The sequence below is a fragment of the Hippichthys cyanospilos genome, chromosome 14 (genome assembly GCF_059441005.1).
Source record: "Hippichthys cyanospilos isolate Australia breed blue-spotted pipefish chromosome 14, RoL_Hcya_1.0, whole genome shotgun sequence".
Classification (NCBI taxonomy): domain Eukaryota; kingdom Metazoa; phylum Chordata; class Actinopteri; order Syngnathiformes; family Syngnathidae; genus Hippichthys; species Hippichthys cyanospilos.
This window is the reverse complement of record NC_142382.1, coordinates 979,556-993,238: the sequence shown is the minus strand read 5'-3', so window position 1 is coordinate 993,238 and position 13,683 is coordinate 979,556. Positions and strand designations below refer to the sequence as shown.

At 47.6% G+C, this 13,683-nt stretch overlaps 3 protein-coding genes across 9 annotated transcripts in view; 1 reads left to right on the top strand and 2 right to left on the bottom strand.

Moving 5' to 3' along the window:
* dnaaf9 (dynein axonemal assembly factor 9) overlaps positions 1–3,685 on the bottom strand; it is a 28,844-nt gene extending 25,159 nt beyond the window's left edge. For all 4 annotated transcript variants that reach the window (XM_088432544.1, XM_088432546.1, XM_088432542.1 and 1 more), the window contains exons 1-11: positions 3,532–3,685; positions 3,023–3,102; positions 2,822–2,947; positions 2,636–2,760; positions 1,431–1,527; positions 1,232–1,338; positions 1,075–1,152; positions 719–820; positions 608–663; positions 406–541; positions 243–324 (exon numbers count right to left, since the gene is read on the bottom strand). In XM_088432544.1, the coding sequence (XP_088288670.1) occupies positions 243–324; positions 406–541; positions 608–663; positions 719–820; positions 1,075–1,152; positions 1,232–1,338; positions 1,431–1,527; positions 2,636–2,760; positions 2,822–2,947; positions 3,023–3,102; positions 3,532–3,587 (1,045 nt within the window). In that variant the 5' untranslated portion in view covers positions 3,588–3,685. The remainder of the gene's footprint in view (positions 1–242; positions 325–405; positions 542–607; positions 664–718; positions 821–1,074; positions 1,153–1,231; positions 1,339–1,430; positions 1,528–2,635; positions 2,761–2,821; positions 2,948–3,022; positions 3,103–3,531) is intronic.
* A 227-nt stretch (positions 3,686–3,912) lies between these two features.
* LOC148412401 (uncharacterized) lies at positions 3,913–7,681 on the top strand. 4 transcript variants are annotated; one of them, XM_088432550.1, is made up of 4 exons: positions 3,913–5,051; positions 5,807–6,619; positions 6,894–7,126; positions 7,187–7,681. In XM_088432550.1, the coding sequence occupies exons 1-4, from the start codon at positions 5,042–5,044 to the stop codon at positions 7,595–7,597; spliced, it is 1,467 nt and encodes a 488-aa protein (XP_088288676.1). In that variant the 5' UTR covers positions 3,913–5,041; the 3' UTR covers positions 7,598–7,681. The 4 variants fall into 4 exon arrangements, with proteins under 4 accessions (XP_088288676.1, XP_088288675.1, XP_088288674.1 ...); XM_088432549.1 differs by having other exon boundaries at positions 3,914–4,157; positions 4,898–5,051; positions 6,894–7,681; XM_088432548.1 differs by having other exon boundaries at positions 3,914–5,051; positions 6,894–7,681.
* Positions 7,682–8,891: 1,210 nt separating this feature from the next.
* On the bottom strand, positions 8,892–11,544 carry cfd (complement factor D (adipsin)). The gene is made up of 5 exons (XM_088433346.1): positions 11,259–11,544; positions 11,034–11,190; positions 10,171–10,312; positions 9,820–10,110; positions 8,892–9,228 (listed from the first exon to the last, which is right to left on the bottom strand). The coding sequence occupies exons 1-5, from the start codon at positions 11,479–11,481 to the stop codon at positions 9,067–9,069; spliced, it is 975 nt and encodes a 324-aa protein (XP_088289472.1). The 5' UTR covers positions 11,482–11,544; the 3' UTR covers positions 8,892–9,066.
* Positions 11,545–13,683: the final 2,139 nt, after the last annotated feature.

Sequence of the window (13,683 nt, the reverse complement as noted above, 5' to 3'; positions counted from 1 at the left end):
AGTCATAAATAATGCATTACAGTTTTAAAGTAACTTGCCCGACACTGTGAAGTTATGATTACTTTTTACCAGAGTAATGACTCGTTTTAGGTAAGACTTTAGAACTTAACCAGTTTTGTACCAGCCACGTCTTTGGGATTGAAGGAGTTCAGAGTGCTTGAAGTTGCAACTACAGATTGTTTAGACACCTTGATGAAAAAATTCGCCTGATGTTTGGGCTTTAAGAGAAATAAAGACCTCACCGAGGAAGGGCGTGTGCGTAGATCCAAAGAAATAGGTCCGAGAGCAGGCTAAGTGTCCTCGGGCGGCAGCGCACTGCAATATCTGACCATGGCAAAGAGATAAGCTCGCAAAGGTCCTTTCAAAATTCAATCAAGACAAAACATAATATTCTTTCTTTCTAACCATGTGTGTGGCAAGAGAACCGCCCGGTCCTGAGTTGCACACTTGGTGACTCTCCGAAGGAAAGTTGAAGGAGTAGCTGTCCATGTCCTCCGAGGACGAGTGTGTGCCAAACAGCAAAAAGGGCTGACGATCTTTACTGAAATCACAGCGTCATTTTTTTTTAAAGCGCTTAAAACCGCGACCACATTGTTTCACAACTTACCTCTTGTCTGTGATGTTGCTGGAGATCAGCCCGTGGGAGAAATACGCGCGGAAGGCCTGCAGGGACGCCGCGTCATACATGATGCGAGAAAATGTATTTATCTAGCGTTACCTCTCCGGCCTGAGCCTCGGACAGCTCCAAGATGGACAGGTGGCTTTCCAGCTCCATGCGGGAGAAGAAGCTGCCCCATTGCCTCTCAAAGCATCTCAAATCCTGAGAGAGGAAAGCAAATGCGGGTCAATGCCACCAGAAGGTTCCTCGGAGTCTTTTCCATTTCACCCCTTTAAAAAAAAAGTCCCAAAATAGTCCGAAAAGTACGGTAAATCTTTTTTTTTTTATTAATAACCCAAATTCTTTCATGGACCCTCTGCCACAAACCCCCGGGGTGGTCCGTCCAATCATTTATTCCCCAGCCCCATTCCTCAATGGGAAAAAAATAGACAAGCGTTGGAATAAAAGCGGCAAACCTGGGCCAACAGTTCTTCCAAGGCCACGGAGTCCAGCCTGCTGTAAAGCCGCCACAGTCTCTCGCTCACGTCCGATAACTGCCAAAACAGGAAACGGCCATGAAAGAGTGGCGCGCGGCGCAGAAAGTCCGTGCGGCGTTCTTCTTCTTCTTCCTACCTTGTATTTCATGGTGAAAAAGCTTCCTCCGCCAATGCCCTCCAGGGCGAAGGCCTGGATGAGGGGCCACTTTTCCACCATGAAAACATCAAAGCTTTGCACGTGGCCTGAAAGGTGGGAAAAAAAAATACAACATTCAGCTTGATTTGTCTGGGGAAATGCCAGGGGAGGTGAAAGAAATGGTTCCAGCCGCATCTACCCAATGAGCTGTAGGGCACGCCGATGCAATGGCAGTCCTGCACCATGGCGACAAAACTGCCAATTTTGAACTCCTCTGCCGCCTCCTCGTCTTCATACTGCGTGAGCGACACACGTGGAAGCAAGATGCCCGAGAGAAAGCGACACGGGCCTGTCATAACGTTCTCAAAACAAACGCTGCCTTCCCTCGCTAAATTGCAGTTCTTTGCGGTGTTATTAGTATTATTATAGGAAAACATTTAATACCAGTCGGTATGAGGCAAACGAATCAAGAAAAGGGCTGAGCGACGGTGGTTCATTTTATTTTTCAGTGGTTTGGCCTTATTACACTTATTTTGTTTTGAATTTGCAGGTTTGAATTTAGAGAACATGGTCTAACAAACGAAATTTGAGAAAATGTCAAAGCCTGTCTGAGAAAATTAAAAACTGTGTGGGATTTTTCAGCTTTAAATAATATAAAATAAACAGAAAATATATGACGAAAAACTAAAGAAATGATTGAAAAAAATACTGAAGATTGAAAACTATGGAATATAACACTCATGCGCCACTAGATGCCGCCAAAGCTCTGTGTATAAAAGGGATGGGCCAAATCCAATGCCTTTACTCTTCTGTTTACAAAGACACTCAATACTTATTTACCAGACGATTTAGACACTATTTGTCTTACAGATCAGTAAAATAAAAAAAAGAACTTTCTCATGAAGTATGGCCCTCCTGTCTTTGAATTCCGAGCTTCCACTTAACCAGGGTTATCAAAACCTTTTCCTCAGTTGCATACAGAAAAATAGGAAATTGTTAGCCACTTCAATCGTTTTTTAAATTACATTTGTTAAAAACTGTTAAAAAAATCAAGCAAATGATTGTACATTATTTATATGAACATAGTTCTTTACGAATACACTAACTACGTCAAGGCCTTCTGTTAAGGGTGCTGAGGCGAATAAGATTTGTTTTCCGCAGTTCTAACGCTGCCTGATGCTTACCATCCAACTTCTTCTCCCTTTTAATGACTATATTAAATCGCATTGTGGTCCAAAATGTATTGTATGTAGACTATGCCGCCGGCCGCTAAAATGAAGATGCTGGGCCACAAATGGCCCCCCTAACCACAGTTTGGACACCGCTACACTAAACATTAAAATCCCATCCAAAATTGCCTTACGGCAGCGGCTACCGAATAGCATCTAGCCACTGCGGTCAAACCTCGGCCTCGGTCATGCAGTAGAGGTGCAGGTTCCTCCAGTGGGACACGTAGGGCAGCAGGTAGCCCAAATTGAGCGGGTTGCAGTAGAGGTGAACGCACTCGGCCTTGACGAGCACGATCACATCTGCGAAGAAAACCAATTCCATGTCATCAAAAAGTGACGGGGGGTAACCTGACAAACTCACCATCCAGCACCTCCTCTGAACATCCATCCAGGGAATGTTCCACGCTGATGGGACTTCTTCCATAGAGGCCGTAGAAAAGATATTTAGCCAGCTCCGTGCAGCCTTCGTTATATCTGCTGTCGATTCCTGATCACAAATATTCAGAGATCAGAAATATGAAATGATCCTCAGATGAAACATAATGACTGGACGTTCTCCTACCAAGAGAGCAAAGGATTCCATCCGAAGCGGTAGTCTCCCCAACACCCAGCAGAGACTGGACCTGACGCAGGCGGCAGCAACTGCACGAAACATTCACCGTTTATTTAGATTGAAAAAATCACATTGAGATCATGCAAACCCTCTCCACTATCTTCTGTGCTCCACCTAAAAGTTTGGAAACAATTCCTTATGCTATTACAGGACAAAGTGTCTCCAGACACATTTGGAAAACATGTTGTAGCGTTCTAATTTGCATCTTTTTTTATTTACACCAGCAAATCAACCTTTGCCACTAAATGAGTGATTTCATATATTCCCATTTCTCTTTAGTTTTGGTTTCCTGTGAAGCGAAACCGAATTGAAACCCGAATCGTGCGGTCATACTCGTGCAGGGCGTCAAATCGACGCCACTAAATTAGCCCCAAATCCATCACTTGACAGGCTAGCAACCGTTAGCACGCTAGTTAGCAACGCCGCTCGGTGATATCTACGACGGACTCCAAAGTTACCTTACGGCCGGGTTGACTCCCGGATATTTGCCCGTCACTCGTTTTATCCCGGCCATTGTTTTGTAACCGTCGCGGAGTCACAACGAGACGTTTTATGTTGTCAAAACCGGGACGCTCGCTGCATTTTTCTCTCATCACCATAGAGAACGTCGACACTAGCATAGCAACGGAGCGAACCATTGCGCCACAACAGGGGTGACTCCACGTACATTTAGGGTAATATTGAGAATATTTGGCTTTTTTTCTTTAATAATGACAATATAGTATGTTTTAGAATTCCGCGTCAATAATATAGCCGATAAGATGAGTGTGTGTGTTTTTGGCAGATTATTCTCCCCACCACCCCCTGTGATTCAACGCTGTGGTCGTGTCTTGTTTTGGCCGTTTGGCCAGCATCACTGAGAAGATGGCGCAATCTCCGCTCATTTTCTGAAATTCTTCTTTTTGTTTGAATATCTCAAACCACGCAGGAAACTGACGCGAGCAAAGCGAAGTTTGGAATGCGTTCTCTTAAATTACAGTCGTATGCAACTTCCCGTGGTGTTTTACATGCATCGAGTACATTTACTTGGTCAAAAAGAGCAAACAGACGAAACACTCACGTGCCAAGATAGACATTATTCATTGTGAGAATGTTTTGAATTTGTAATTCATGATTGGAAGAAATGTGAGCCTTGTGTGAAGTAATGAGAGGGGACTATTGAACTATTGAAGATGGTTTCGTTAACATTTGTCTCAATTTCATCTGTCACAAACACTACAAGTAAAACAAAGTATTGCTGGGGTTGAATTTACTATAAAAAGAGTTTTTAAAAAGGCAGTTAAAAAACTTCCATCTTGCATTTTCCTGGCCAAAAACCAATCAGAGAAAGAATGCAAAGTTTCCAAACAAAGTTTTTGACACTTTTGGCTCCATGCACATACCCCTGAACCACGTTGACCCAAAGATAAGGGGCATTATTGCGGTTCACTGCAAACCATCATAACAGGAGGGTTAATTGCATATTTATGCACCTGACTGCAAATACAACGAACGCATTTGCCAGTACGTTAGAACGAGATTGCCGGTCAAAAATCTTTACTTCCCATTGGCAGTTCCACGGTTTAGTATTTTTGGACTCAGTTTGTTGTACTTTGGTAACCCAGCAGTTCAAAGTGCGTAAAAACAGTACAGCCGAATGGCCTCACATCTCTGTGAATGATATCTGAAAATATTAAGATTGTACAAGGAATTGCAAGATGACTTTTCAAACAGCCTGTGCTTGCACTCAATGCAGTTGATCGCATTTTTGCGTGAAGTTGATGCATGTAAGAAAGAGGAGAAAGGTACATCCGATGCCTATCTGCTGCATTCCGCTCTATGCAGGAATGCACTTCCTTCACTAGAAGGAAAAAAAAATATCACGCCATGAGGGACGGCATTCGGCACGTTGCTGCAGAGCCGGCGGATCCAGTCCAGTCGCTCTAGTTGTTTCGGACGGACGACAAGCATCTGAAACCTGCGAGAGTCATGTCCTACAGTAAGGGTCCTTTTCTTAACTTAAACATCATCCGCTGGCTTTCGATCTTCGGTCCTCGATGGCCGGTATCCTGCATTGTTTTCCGGCCTTCGTGTGTCGGGGAGAGAAAACTGGAAAACGTGCAAGACCACGAAGACTGGGGTCGGCATCCATAGTCTGGCACATAGATGTTGAACTGAAGTCCTTGAGGGCCGGTGTCCTGCATGGTTTCAAACCTTCTCTCTTAAATACACCCGATTAAAATGATTCGGATGATTTTCAAGCTAATTGTTCAAATCTGGTGTGTTGGGGAGAGAACACTGGAAAACATGCAGGATACCGGCTCTCGAGGACTGGGGTTCCAAACGACTGTAGTCTCTAGAGTCTATTGTCTAGCACATAGGTGTCAAACTTTAGTTCTGGCGGGTCGGTGTCCTGCATGTTTTCAAACCGCTTTTCTTTCTCAGGAGATCCTTTTCAAGCTCCCGCATCGCTTGCTAATCATCTGAATCTGGTGTGCTGGAGAGGAAAAAAAACACCTACAGTACATGTTGAACTACAGACCTGTAGGGCCGGTATCCTGGATGTTTTATGGTTTTCTCTCGCTCAAACACACCTGATTCAAAAGATTAGTATCATTTGCAAGCTCCTGTAGAACTTGCTAACGAGCTAATAATTTAAATCGGGCATGTTGAGGAGGCAGGATACCAGCCCCCCAGGACTGAAGTTCACACCTATGGTCTAGCAGTTTATCCGAGGTCTTGGTCTTCTTACAGGTGGTGATGTTGACAACAGGCAAGACGTGCTGGTCCTATCCACGGACGACCACTGGTCCTGCCTGGCGTCCCTGCTGAGGGACAGCACTGCGGACAGGGGATCCGAGCAAGCCTCCTTGGAAGTGGTTGCGGACCGTTGCTTGGTCAGCCTGCGCCGTGCCGACATGGCTCCGGACGCCTCCGACGAGGTCCTCAGCCAGGTGCCGAAGGGATGTTTTGGATCGTCCAAAGACGAGATAAGCGCCTTCCTGCTGCTGATCCAAGGCGGACGTTACACCGCGGGGCAGATGCGGCTGGTTGACCTCCTGCAGGTTCACTTCGGCGCCCAAGTCTTCAGGTACCTGCTGGTGCTCTCGCTGGACGACGGGAAGATCGCGGACACGCTGGAGGACGCCCTGCTGGAGCTAATCGACGCCTGCGACGGACGCTACTGCCGCCTGACCGCGGCGGACACCCGGGACCAAGTCAAGGCCCTGGTCGGCATGGTGGACAACGCGCTGGCCGAGAACGGGGGCGGATACGGCCGGGCCATGCTGGACCAGGCCGAGAGCAGAAGCGCGGAGGACGCGGCCATGAGGATGCTGCGGCAGAAGGCGCGCCAGGCCGAGGAAAGGGTGGGGCTCCTGGAGCGGATGGCGGCGCAGAGGGAGGAGAGGAGATCCAAGGAGGCCGAGGAGCTGAAGGCCAAGCACGCCCGGGAAAGGAGCGAGGAGGCGGCTGAGAGGAGGCGCTGCCAGGCCAGGAAGGAGACCCTGGAAGAGGCCGTCAACAGCCACCGGGCCACCTTGCACCTCCGCGTCAAGCCGGACGACGGTAAGACCCCGCAAAATGAAAACGCGTACTAATTCTTATGTTCTGTCGGCTTTTTTCTTTTGGCCTTTTTTTTTTCAATTTTTCGAGTTGTGGGGCTAACCCAAACATTAACATGCTTCCCTTGTGTTGGCCAATCAGCTCCATGTTCCAATTGTTTCAAAACCTTGCTAGTTTAGCTTTAAACTAGAAGCACCTGTGGCTGTGGCAGGGATTTTACTTTCTGGATCGGGATTTCTGAGTGTACCCCAAAGAATAACACTACTTTTGTTGGCAGACGACTCAAATAAGCTGTCCGTGGTGCTACTGGGCCTGTCGGGGAGCGGCAAGACGTCAGCCCTGAACCTCATCTCGGCGCGAGCTGGTAACCGGTACTCCGGATCTTACGAGCAGAACCCGCAGCCCACCCTGGCGTGCACCCGGCGGGAAATCTGCGTGGCGGGCGGGACGTTGGTCATGGTGGACACCCCCGAGCTGTGGGACGAAGACGGCGTGGAGGATTTGCAGAAGGTGAAGGACTGCCTGGCTCTGGCTCTCCCGGGTCCTCACGTCTACCTGCTGGTTCTCCAGGTGGGCCGCTTCACCCAGTGCGAGAGCCTGATGGTGGCCCACCTGCAGAAGGTCTTCGGCAAAGAGGCGTCCGAGCACGCCGCGGTGCTGTTCGTCCGCATGGATGAGGACTCCAAGCGCTCTCAAAGGGTCCACGAGTACGTGGCGGGCGCCCACGTGGCCCTCCGCGAGCTGGTCCTACGCTGCGGGAGCCGCTACTACGAGCTGTGCCTGGACGTCCACCGCAACAGCCTGAGTTACCCCCAGGTCAGGGAGCTGCTGGCGGGTATCCGCAAAGTGGCGGCGTCTCACGGGGGGCGGGGACACGTCATCAAGAGATTTTCGGCGCAGGAGCTCCAGGACAGGAAGAAAGCCATGGAGGACACCAAGTACGCACCCTGGGAAGACAACTTCCTGCTCATCGAGGACTAGGAGCAGTTGTTTTTTTTCGTGGCCTTTTTATCTCCTACTTTGTATGTATAAGATGCGAAAATTAATAAATGTCATTTGGCAAGAGCCTGGGCACACCTTCCACATCATCATTTATTAAACCCGTATGGGCCAACCAACAAATTAACTTAAAATTCTGCACTGTTCTGGCACACACCTTCTGGATTTCCACTTCTCACTACATGGTTCTCTACACACACTTTCATATCAGTGCTTCCACATCACCACTTCTAATTTGGAGATGGTCTTGTTCTCCTTCTGGTCATCATAAAAGTACTTTAAGATCCTCACTTCTTCCACCAAGAATGTCTTGCTCTGTTTCTGTTTGTCCAGCAAAGCTTTTTGTCACACACCTTCCGCATCGCTCACTGTAGCACCAAGACAGCCTTGTCATTTTTCAGGTCGTCCAACGAAAGCATGGATACTGCCATCTTTACCAAACAGTTTCTGGACCCTACTTGTCGCACTAAGATGGTCTAGCTCTGTTTCTGGTCATCCAGCAAAGATTTGTCATTTCACATCACCACCTTTTGGACCAAGACAGTCTTGTCATTTTTCTGGTCGTCCAACAAAATCTTTGATACTTTCTTTTCCAAACAGTTTCTGGATGCCCCCTTCCACATCGTCACCTTTTGCACAAAGATTGTCTTGTTTTTTTTTTCTGTTCTTCCAAAGAAAGCTTGTGTACCATCTTTTCCAAACACCTTCCAGATCCTCACTTTATGCTCCCATTTGGTCTCGTTTTGTTTCCAGTCATCCAACAGAGATGTTTGTTGTACACCTTCCGCATCGTAACTTTTTGCACAAAGACATTCTTGGTCTTTTTATGGTTGTCTAATAAAAGCTTTTGTACCATCTTTTCTGTAGGGCTAGTAGAGCCCTACTTCTTGCTCCAAGATCCTTTTCCAGTCATCCTACAAAATCTTAGGTAGCATCTTTGTCGTACACCTTTCACGTCACCATGTTTACACTAAAATGGTCTTGTTCTCTTTCCAGTCATTAAAGAAAAACTTTGGTATCATAACAGCTTTTAGGATGTTCATAGATGGTCAGATTCTGTTTCTGGTCATCTGACAAAAGTTTAAGTGCCATCTTTGTTGCATACTTTCCACATCACCATCATGCATCAAGACAGATGGCTTTCATGTTTTTTTTTTAATACAGTTTCTGTTTTATTTGTCATTGAAATGTCACTCATGTTGTGAATTTCCCTCTGGGCAAACAAAAGTAAAACAGCTAGCGGGTCGCCGAGGGGGGGGGGGGGGGGGGGGGGGGGGACCAAGCGTTTGAATAAACTGCGTGACTCATTGCCATCTGCGTCTCATTAACATTCGTTTGATTCGCTTTCTTCTCCCTTTCTGCTGCAAAGGCTAGACAAAACAAACACGATGTTGCGCGGGGTTAGCAAAACGTAGAATTGTTATTTTTCGTTTGGCGATGCCTTCATATCCTCAAGCGTGGTCTTGAAGGCCCATGATGCCGTCGATCCACTCGGTGTAGTGCGAGATGATGGTGTAGATGCCCGGTTTCTTGATCTGGCCGCATTTTTTGCCGCCGTTGGACGTGATGCCCACCGCCACGCCGTTGTAGAGGAGAGGACCACCCGAGTCGCCCTGAAAACGCCGCGGACACTTGTCAAAAGAAGATGTCGGGAAGCTACGTGGAATGTGAACAGAATGGGTTTGTTATCCAAAGGGAGACTGTGGGCACTGCATCAAAGTGGACGCTGTAGGTTTGTATTTTTTGGGTGAAAATATTTAGCTGCTTTACTCTACTTGCTCCGTCTTGCTTTTTTATATTTTCAGTTTTTTTATGCAGTTAAATATAATTGGGAAAAAAAACAAAACATCACGAATCACTTGTGACATTGTTTTACGCCTTTAGATTGTGCGCGTAGCAAATATAGGCTAGTGCTAAGGAAATGTATTTATATTGCATCTTGAAGTCAAGAGTGCTAACTCGAGGAGCAAAAAAAGAATGAAGTGTGTTTCATGAGGCTTCGTGAAGCCTCATGAAACACACTTGCCATTTTTACTCATCTAGATGGTAACAGGAAAGTGCGAACCGATACAGCATGACTAGTGTTTGGGAGTTACTTGCGCTGCAGGTGTAATGATAAGAAAAGCTGTCTTATCTTATCTTATGAAAATTGCGAGTTTAGGAATCTCGCCGAGCCGCTTCGAGGGGTTTTGCGGCTCACTCACATCGCAGGAGTCCTGTATCTTTTGCGGGTCTTCGCAAAGATCCGGGCAGAGTTTGTGGGCGCAGATCATGTTGGGGGTGAACTTCCTGCCGTAGTAGTCGCTCCGCCGGCAGCGGGCCGAGCTGACCACCTCGATGAACACTTCCTGCAGCGCGTCGGGCCTGGAGCCCAGGTTGTCCAGGGAGCCCCAACCGGCCGTCTCCACCTTGGCGTCCGTGTCGGGGTTGGCGCCGCCGGCCCGCAGGAAAGCCACCGCCGCCACCGCGTCGGAGGCGTTGAACGGGCGGTCCAGCTAGAGGCGGCAAAAATGGGTCGGGCGGCCGGAGGGCGCGCGGAAAGGGGGCGGGCTTACTTTAACGAGGGCGATGTCGTTGTCGTAGTTGTCGGGGTTGAAGCCCGGGTGGTTGTGGAGCTCCAGGATGCGGAAAGTCTGCTTGCTGTCCTCGGCTTGACTCAGCGAGTGGACGCCCAGGACCACCTGCCTCCCGTTGGCCCTGTTACGTCACGCCCGAGGGACAAAGTCTCACCATACTGTATCGTTTTCTCTCTCTAGTGTCGGTCTTGGTATCGGGATGATGACCGATCGATATCGCGTTACTTTGGTGGTATCGGCGAGTACCGACAAATCACTTGCCGATACCGCTTTCCCACACCGATAACAATAATTATGATAAATTGGGTTGGAAAATCACCGATACCAAGCATCGATATCAGTTTGATACCTGGCCTTGTTTCAAGGTATCGGATTTTCACTCAATAAGTAGAGTACTCGTTCCAGGATCGGTCTGAAAAAGCCGTATCAAACATGTCTAAAAATAATACCGTCAGTTCTTTTTGATGCTCATGTTCTCCCAGTAATTGTACTGTGAATAGCGTCGGTCCGATACCGCTACCGGGATGAGGGCCGATTCTGCACTCAATTCGCGGTAACGACGAGTAACAAATCACTTGCCGATGCCAATTGCCCATACTAATAACAATAATGAAAATTAGGGACACCAAGAATCCTTGTTTCAAGGTATCGGAATTGGACTGCCCAAGGCTTGAGTGTTCATATCAGGGAAAATAAATGGTATCGGATATTAAAAAAAAAAAAAAAGTCACAGTTTTTTCTACTACGCTCACTTTCTCTCACAGCCTGTATCGTAACTAAGATCGTTTCAGTAATAACGTTTCGTAGTAGAGCGAGAAAGCGGCGTGTGATTTTCAAGGTACCCGTCGGGCATACAGTGCACCGCCGTCATCAGCCACTGGGGGGCCACGGCGAAGCCCCCGCACTCGTGCTTCATCCCGTCTCCCTCGGCCACCTGGATGGACGCCATGTAGGGCCGGGAGTGGGCCGCCGCCTCCCTGCCCCCGATGATGGCCTCCCCTGGACGCAGCCCGCACAGCCGCTGGAGGCGGGTCCGCATAAGGCCGCGTCCGTTCGCGTCAACTTACCGAGCGTGAAGAGCGCCGCCAAAAAGATTCCCGCCGCAAGTAGCATGGTGGAGCCCCGGCGCGCAAATGCGCACAGCTGGGATGTTTTCGAGGTTCTGGGATAGGAGGTGGGGAGTTCCTCCTCCTCCCCTTGTCCCGTTCTGGGAATCCAAACAGGAAAGCAGCAGCTGTTACTCAAATCAAAACGCAGCAAAACAAAAGAATGGCAAGAAAACATTTCCATGTCCTAACACTCGGCAAGAGGACAGGAATACGGGGTCAGGGGTCAACCGAGAAAACAAAACAAAATATGCGTGTCCTCAGACCCAAACCCCATTGAGCGTCAGCGCCAGTAGAATGTGGAAGACTTTGTCCAGTAAAATGGACACAAAAACAGGAAATACTTGAGTCCGAACAAGAAAGGATTTCCATGTCCAAACGTTCAACTTACTGCAAATCTCTAATTATTTTGTTAGCATTTTTAGTGATGGTAATGATATTCGCGCAATATCCCGATGCTCACAAATGACGATTTCGTTTTCCCGCAATTATTAGTAGCGCCACATTTTAGTCCTCAGAGGTCAGGTCAATCTTAGCCGGCATTGCACTGCCCTCTACAGGCTAAAATCGGAACAACACGAGAGGCCTCAGAGCCACAGGTAGCGTTCAATTCAACTGAGTCACTTCAGCATTGAGCAATGCGTGCGTGTGTGCGCGCGCGCGCGCGCGTGTGTTCCACGTGTGTGGTCTGACATCAGGCAGTTATTAGAAGTTCTTGACGGCTGATAGTTTTATTGCCCCGTGTCTCTTTCGTCGTCATGTTCAGACAGCGAGAATTGCTTTGGAGACTTTGCTCCTCTTTCAGCATCACAACAAAAGTGTGCCCCGTACCCCCTCTTTTTGGGCCCCCGCAAAGTGCACAGCACCATACACAAAGCTACTGTCCGATTCCATTCAATCCCGTTGAGTTTAAATGTAAATTTGGGGCAAACATTGCGCCCGACTTAGAATGTGTAAGGAAATGCTGTGTGACGTTTTTTTTTTTTTTTTTTTTTTTAACGTTCAGTAGCATCATTCAAACAAACATTTTTTTTTTTAGAATTTTCCCACATAATGGGCTTGATAATAGCAAAACTACCAAGGATGTACTGATATATATTAAGCTCTTTCTATTGACATATAGCAATTGAATTGTGTCAAAACCCCACAGTGGGGCTTTTGTGTGCGCATAGACACGCAGGCACGTAAGCGTCGACAGAAAAACCTCACCTGTTGACAAATGTCAGACGTGGTCTTTAACTTGCCGTGTCTGGAAGTTACATCACTGCAACGCTGAGGAAAAAATAGACCGAAAAAGAGAAAAACAACAACCGAATTTTTTTTATAATATGAATTGGCATGAAATACAAGCAGGGGCGGCGCTACATGCCGGCCAGGGGTGGCCACGCTAACCCCCACGCCCCCAACAACATTTGCAGGAAGTTCTCTCTTCAAACCTGCCTTGGGTTATAATAAAATTGAAATGCACAAATTAAAACACATGCAGAGTATTTATTCTCTTGTTTTATTTGTTGTTATTATATAAAACCCAAAATATTAATTCACTGTGATTTTATTATTTATTATCATCATTAGAATAATGAAATTGAATTTTTACCTTCATTTTTTTTGTTCATGAATTTTTACAAGAGAGCGCTTATTACCGCACGTTTTGAAACGACTCACTTCTTTTTATATCGCTACCGTAATCAGCATTAAAAAGAGACTTTAAAGGTTTTTATGACGGCCGGCGTTTGGCCCCGGAGCGCATCATTTCCAAATCATTATTTCCCGTTGCGAGGGAAAAAAAATGGATTCCAAATTGCACTAGGAGTGCACTCGGAGGTTCTTTGAAGCGCCACTAAATGAGACGTTGCGCAGCATTTAAGCTTCATTACACGCGTCCATTAATCACAAGTCATCAAAAAGGGCGTGCGCGCCGCCGACGAGGAGGAGATGAAGAAGAAAAGTAGACGTGTTCCTCCCGAAGAAGAAGAGGGAGCCCGCAGGAGAAAACGGACGAGGCGTTCGGGGCCTCAGATTAAACGGAGGAATTAGCAGCGTCGCCGCCCCCTTGGGTTCCTCTCTTACTTTTGTTCCGATTCCAGCGACGGGCTCCGACTCGCCCGACTTTCAAAGCGTAATTGACACCTTGACTGTAATTTCACGCTTTCGCTCCACCTGCTTTTTCATGTCTGCGTGGCGCGCGCGTCCACGCGAGACGTCTCGTAGCCGCGAGGCCCGCCGAGAACATTTCCCGGGATTCTGTCAGGAAGGAAAAAACGAGTTCAGTTTGGTCACGCGAAGCCACGTCGCGGCAACGGTCGAGATTTGCGCTAGCTAAAAGTAAGCCCGCTTCATTCAAAAGTGATCAGTAGGAAAGGGAACCGCGTCGAGTCATTTTGAA